Source organism: Prunus avium, chromosome 1, assembly GCF_965620075.1.
Source record: "Prunus avium chromosome 1, drPruAviu1.hap1.1, whole genome shotgun sequence".
Lineage (NCBI taxonomy): Eukaryota > Viridiplantae > Streptophyta > Magnoliopsida > Rosales > Rosaceae > Prunus > Prunus avium.
The window spans coordinates 8,164,944-8,171,818 of NC_142284.1; the positions used below are offsets into that span (position 1 = coordinate 8,164,944).

The window sequence follows — 6,875 nt, forward strand, 5'->3', positions numbered from 1 at the left end:
GATGTGAAGTAAACATATGAATCCTCCATAGGTGGAATTCAATTCCTGATTAGTAAACACACTATCAATTAAAATGGACATGGGTCCAATCTATTTTTTTTTTTGCGTTAATTTTTTTTCTTCTTTCGAAAATATTCAGATTTTCTTGTGGTGAATCTTTCAAATTTCATAACTTCATACAATCAAGTTTTTCTTTTGTTTTAATTTAACTTTTTCTTTTGTTTTAATTTAACTTTTTCTTTTCCCTTCAGTTTTCCAAAATTTCCAAAATTATTATGTTCTTCAGTCCTATCCAAAGTAGGTATAGTATCAAACAACAAACTCAAAGCCTGATCCAATCTCAACTAGTCCAATCTCAAATACAAAGTTCAATCCAGTATTGTCCTATCCAGACCACCAAACGAGGCCTAAGTATCACACATTAGTTTTAATGAATTCCGTTTATTAATGACAAATTTACATCTTTGTTGTGGCATTGCAGCCTACTTAGGTATGAATCTAACACATGAAAGATGAATCCCAATTTAATGTGTAGGTCATCCTAATTACCAACTAGCAATTAAATGATATTTTTCTTCCAAATATTGAAAAAGGAAAAAAAAAACAAAAACAAAAAGAACCCATCGTGTTCCATATATCATGAAACACCAAACACATTCCCTTGAAAGAAAAAAAAACACCAAACACATGAAGCCAATAAATCCGGTGAAATCAAGTCATCATTCAATATTTGTTGTTATATTGACAAAAGGAAAAGGACAAATTGCATTTACGAGTCCAGTCCAAATATATAAGTCCAGGATCAGTAGTCTCAATAAGAAAAAGGACAAATTGCACAATGGCACCTCGGCTTTTCCACTTTTGTGGATTTACCACTTAGATTAAAAAAAGAACTGATTTTTCCACTCATTTTTTATTTTTTACTTATATTTCCTTCGTTGGAAATTATATGTTCCCACTCATCTTTTGTTCACTTACACACCCTTGTATATATGTTATAGTAATAAGTATTAAAAAAAAACAAAAAAAAGTATAAGTGGAAAAAAAAAAAAGGAAAAATCAGCACCCTTAAAAACAGATACAATAAACCATCCATACTTGTAAACGTTTAACAATGCACCACCTCTGCCCAGTTTGCATCCAAAATTGGGTCAAATATGATTACATGAGATGCAGGAGGCCACTTTTTCAGGTATTTTCATCAATTCATGTCGTAAACAAATAATTTATTTATAAAAGTCTTTAAAAAGGAATTAATTTTTTAAAAAAAATAATAATAATACTGATGGCTCTCTCTCCACTAGAACCACCATGTATGATGTATATCCTTCTATCTTTCCCTCTAGCAGCTAGCCTACCCCTTTCAAACGACTACAACCCATTAACCACCCAACCTCCCCATCTCTACCTCGAGGTGTCCCTAGGCCCTCGAGCCCTGATCCGCCATGATAGCCTCCTTCCCTTCTCATCTCTCTCTCTGAGGCCAGTTGAGAGAGAGAGAGGCTCCTATGTTTAAGGAGCAGGAAGTAAAAATATTTGTGAAACTAGCTAAAATAGACCTTTTTTTATATATATAAAGAAATTCTAGTATTTCATTCATAATTCAGCCAAAAAAGCCGCTAGCCGCAAATGGTCATTACAATAACGGAGCGGTCTAACATCAAAATTAAGACAATCTGGTGCGCCTCCACTAACGATCACACAAGATCGAAGAAACTCTAGGCATAGGCATCCCAACTAAGATTGCAAATTCAGAATAATAAAAAAAAGATAAAGCTTGAAAAAACCAAGCCATAACAATACAAAATTCTCACGAATGAGAGATGAAAAGCTCTTACAAAGGAGAAGTGAAAAGTTCTCACAAAATGAGATGTGAAAACTATACAGAGAACCCAAAGGGTCTCTGTAACTTATTCCAAATAGAAAGAAATCGCAAAAAGGATAGTAGTGGAGATCCGACGCCAAAACGCAGGTAGAGATCTGACGCCAAGACGCAGTCGATTGTGATGGTTGGAGGAAAATCATGACAAAACGAAGACAAATAGGAAAAACCTTTTGTATCTGAAAATTAGAGAAGGATAGAGGGATGAAGAGAAGAGGGGAGAGGGGAGGAAGGTTAGTGGCTTCCTACCCCCTCAAAGTGAAAACGGCTATAGGAGGGTTTTTTTTAGGAGTGAGGGGCTAGGAAAATAGACCCTTTTTTCAAAACCTGTATTTAGTAATTGACATTGCAAATTCTATTATTATATAGAATTTGGTCACATGCTATTACTCAAACACCCTTCATATAAATGTACCAGTGTTGTCCCTATATAGTGCCTTTGTTTTTCCATTACTGAATAGAGGTTTTGAAAAGAGCCTATTTTAACATAAAACCGAAAATAATTTAGGTCGCATGAATTGACCAATTAAAGTTTAAGCCACTTCTGGCCCAGCGTTTGAGGCCTTGGGTTATATAGCTGTGTGGTATATGTATACTTGGGCTGTGAAGCATTACCATACATGGAGTGACCACTCTATGACACTCAATAGATACAACCCAAATCTCCACTTTGCAAAAAGGCAAGATGTTTTGTTGTTAGGGTTTTGTTTTTTAAAAGCTACTTTCCACAATGGTTAGTAGTGGATATGACAAAGTCACGAGAAATTATCGGATGACTATAATACCGCGTGACATGTTTTAAAATAGTACATATACTGAGTTTATATCACATTGGCATATATGCTAACTTTGTTGTTACGTTCATACAGAAAAATTACTCATACCCGTTTTCCTCCTTTCTCAAAATCATCTTGTTACATTAGAAGATGGATGGGTTTTGATGTGAAAGCGGCGGCCTATACAACTGAACCATACTAGAACTTTTGGTCGAATGTATATGGTGTGCATAACGAGTTGTGGTTGGATATGGCAAGTTGTGTATGTGCACACGCATATTTGGTCATGGAGTAGAGAATTTTAGCATAAAGTTCTTGTTGGTGCAGCATATAAGTCCAGGTGATGGATCCCTTAAATTAGGGATGGATCTTAGAAGAGGGTAACCTGACCACAGCCCAGGTGACTTGTATGTTTTTAAGCCTAAACTAAAACATGAGTTGTGGTTCGATTTAATGGTAGTCTTTTTCGTTTTACTAGTTTCTATTTATATGTATTCCTCATTAGGGTATTTTGTTTTATCAATGAAATTTATTTGTACCGTCCAGTTTTGTATATTCTTAAAATATTTGTATGTAAAGTAAATTTAGCCCATCTCGTTTTCAAATCATGAATCCGTCCCTGCCTCAAATAAGTTTATTTGGTTGAGATATATATATCTCTGAAAATGACTTGATGCATGTTGATATCTTGAGGAACAGCCTTTTGATGGCCTCCCTCCCAATTATGATTAATTGGTTGAGCTGCTAGCTGTTTGTGAACATGGCAGTATGGAGGATATATATATCGATCATTCTGTTGTCTATATCAACACCATATCATAAATCAAGTTGCGCCTAACAGGCCTTTTCCATCATGATTTCAAAATAATGATGCAAATAGATATATTACCAACGTCAATGTGGACTGGGAATTGGGTAAAGATGATGAGATGCATGCATGCTTAGCTCCAATAACTGTTTGTGTTTGAGTGTAGACAACAGATTATAGATACGTCTAATCATGTAAGCATTTTTTTTGATACGATAATCATGGAAGCATTGGCTGCCCATGACTACCTTTTTTTTATAATTTTTTTTTCTTACACTAGCAATACCGAGGGAGTTGAATTCGAACATAGAACCTCGGATGCATGGATAACTACTCTTAATCACTTGAGCTACACGCTCCTAGCGACCAGCTTTTCAAAATGAACAACAATGCCACACCATACCAATTTATAAATTTATTTTCTTATATAAATTTTATCTATATGAAATTTGATAATTAAATTCTTTTGACTTGTAGCTTGTTGGCGGTAGCTAGCTAGCTAGCTCTTGTTGTTGTCATAATCTGGGCAGGAAATGCATGCGCACGAGTGTGGAGTTATGGCCTTTCATTGTTATAATCTGTAAGGCAACATCAACTTTTTCTGTATCACATCCCTCAATAATACAAAAAACTCTGTCAGTTTCCTAGCCAAATATAAGCAGAGAAGAATTGCACAGCCTGTATAAGCAATGCTCAAATTGGTATTACATTGAATTGCATCCAAGGAGCACCTACTCTTCCCCAACTCGAATATTCTCTCTCTCATTTTTTCTTTTTATGAGGAAACTTTCTGTGTCATTGTTATAATAATATAATGTAAGCATATATGACTTTCTGATTATTCCCTTCATTCTAGTATTAAATTGCTAATTGGGTGTATCTCCTTGAGTATGGGAATTTTCCTGTTGAATACTGAACAGAATTACTGCCAGCACTTGAACAGTTCTATATAAATTATATTAAAAATTTGCTCTTATGCAGACATAAATATCGGGATTCAGTTCGAATGTGGCTGCTGGTTGCACTGATACCGACCTTTTATTTCGTAGGTATCCGGGAGCAAGCTGCTTTTCGACATGGTTGATTACTTTAGAGTATGAAACTTTCTTACGCTCGAAATTAGAGACTCAAAAAAGGAACACATATAGAGCTGATATACACACAAACATTTATGTAGATGGATCGAGATAACAAGTGAAAAAGTGAAATTTGATTTACTGATATGCATTGTTCATCTGTACAATATTGCTTCCTCCTTTTTAACTTCATCTCTACTTATAATAATATCTTAGTAGCTAGCTATAGTACTCTCTTGCAAAAAGGAACAAAAAGAAAAAGAAGATCGATCGAGTAATTAATTTACCACCACTGATTGTATTTTTATTTACCATTTATTAACTCAGTGGTGGTAGCAAGACACCGCATTACATCAACCTGAGCTCGCAGAGACACAATATAATCTAGGGTTTCTGCAATCAAACACATCTCATCCTCCATGAATTCTCCTCCAGGAACAAGACTCTTGAGCACTTGTGTTTTCTTCCAAACCAATCTCTTCGCAATCGAACGGGTTTTCACCGCGTCACGCTTCCTCATCAGCACTCGACGGCTTCTGCTACTGCATACCCTCCGGCTCTTTTTCAAGATCTTCTTGTGCATCACCGACGACACTGATCTTGAGGGTTTGTGAGGACCCAGTATACGCTCAACGACGACTCTGTTGCTTTGCGTGGCGTTGGCTATGATGGCGCGGCTCCAACAAGTTGTGCCGTTTCTTGTTGAAGCCATGGCTATGTCTGCGGACAACTTTATAGCCTTCTTTCTCTCCAAGATGGTCATCTTCTTCTCCGAAGAGCTGTTGCATACTTGGAGACCCTTTATCCATTTCTTGAGAAATTCTTGCTTGAGAGAGGTAGAATTGCGCATTCTGCAAAAATTCAATCAACAAGTAGGTTTTTTAAGTGGTGGAACTTTATAACTATATTCATGTTCTTAACCAAAAAAAGAAAAAAGAAAAAAAGTTAACTGTACTTATATAGATTGAATGAATAATTCAATATTAGCCACACATATAAATCAAATACAATATAACTAAAAGAGCATATGAAAAGGAAAATAGTAAAGACAATCTGGCCTGAAAATCCAACACTACTGAGGAGATTGTTCAGAAAATAAACTAATTAATCTAGCTAGCTCGGAGATGGAACTATTTGACTTATAAAAAAATGCATATATACAAGCTAGAAACATAAGTACCTTGGTTACAATAAGGTTTCTCTCTTCTGCTGGATAGGAGAGAAAATCATGAGAAGTATAAATGACAGACAAGTTTTGCAGGGTGTTCTAGCTCCTCTACAGATCCAAGAAAGTATGAGAGAGAGGGAGATGAAGAGAGAGAGGAATGAGAAGGAGAAGATAGCGCAGAAACCCAATTTATGTGCTGAAAGGACAGGAGCTGCGGGCCTTAGAGAGAGACACAGCACATGGAAGCACATGGTGGAACCCACCACTTCAAACCTAGAGAATATAAAAGAAAAATAAAATAATTTTTTTTAGTACAAGTGATAATTTAAACTACAAAGGAGGAGGGTTTCTCACACACACAATTAAAATGTCACGGTGATTCGAACATAAGACCTTTTGAGCTGCAGATTTGAGCTGCAGATTAAGAGCTTTTTTCACTTGGTTAAACCCAGTTAGCAGTGCAATTTAGATTTATAATATGGACTAAAGGTCTTTTTTCTTTTTTAGGGGTTCATGAGAATATAAGGGTTTCTTTAGTGCAATACAAACCTAACATTTGTAACCTGTTGTGAATGCAGACAAAAAACTCATTAAATGATACGTCATGAATACGAAAAAAATAAAATACAAAAAAATCAAGATTTTGTAACACAAAAAGAATAAAATTAAAGGGGTCAAACGTGCTATTGATAAAATTATTGGATGGTTCACTTTTTCTTTTTTAGTAAAGAAAAGTTTAGGAGGAGAGGAGGCTACCCGTCTCAAGGTTAGGGCATACTAAGACCTCTTTGAGGATGACTCAAACCTAGATTTTACTAGCGAAGAGAACGTTCATTACCAACTCAATCAACCATCGTTTGGATGGCTCACTTTAATGTTGCTACCAACATGACTTGTGAGTTTTTTTGACTAGTCTCTCATCACAAGATAGAATTTTGACTATCCGTACTGGTTTCTGGTCCGGACATGTAGAGTAGATACAAATTGGGGGGGCTATGGGAAAATGGCCTTTTTCTCATAGCTATGAAAATATCCTCGAGCCATTAATTTGACCAAAATTTTAAATAAATTTAATGAAGAAAATGTTGGAATTTGTAGAAAATGACAGGATCTCTCTGTTATCCATATTGGCTTGAGGTTACTCAGAAGAATTACCAATTAGCTG

At 35.7% G+C, this 6,875-nt stretch overlaps 1 protein-coding gene across 1 annotated transcript; it reads right to left on the minus strand.

Annotated features, from left to right (window-relative positions):
* Positions 1-4,654: 4,654 nt before the first annotated feature.
* On the minus strand, positions 4,655-5,883 carry P1R1 (transcription factor). Its single transcript, XM_021963155.2, has 2 exons — positions 5,723-5,883; positions 4,655-5,393 (listed from the first exon to the last, which is right to left on the minus strand). Exon 2 carries the CDS (start codon positions 5,390-5,392, stop codon positions 4,847-4,849), a length of 546 nt encoding a protein of 181 aa, XP_021818847.1. The 5' UTR covers position 5,393; positions 5,723-5,883; the 3' UTR covers positions 4,655-4,846.
* Between the last annotated feature and the right edge of the window lie 992 nt (positions 5,884-6,875).

Coding starts and splice junctions, on each gene's coding strand:
- P1R1 (XM_021963155.2), bottom strand. CDS start 5,392: ATGCGCAATTCTACCTCTCTCAAGCAAGAATTTCTCAAGAAATGGATA.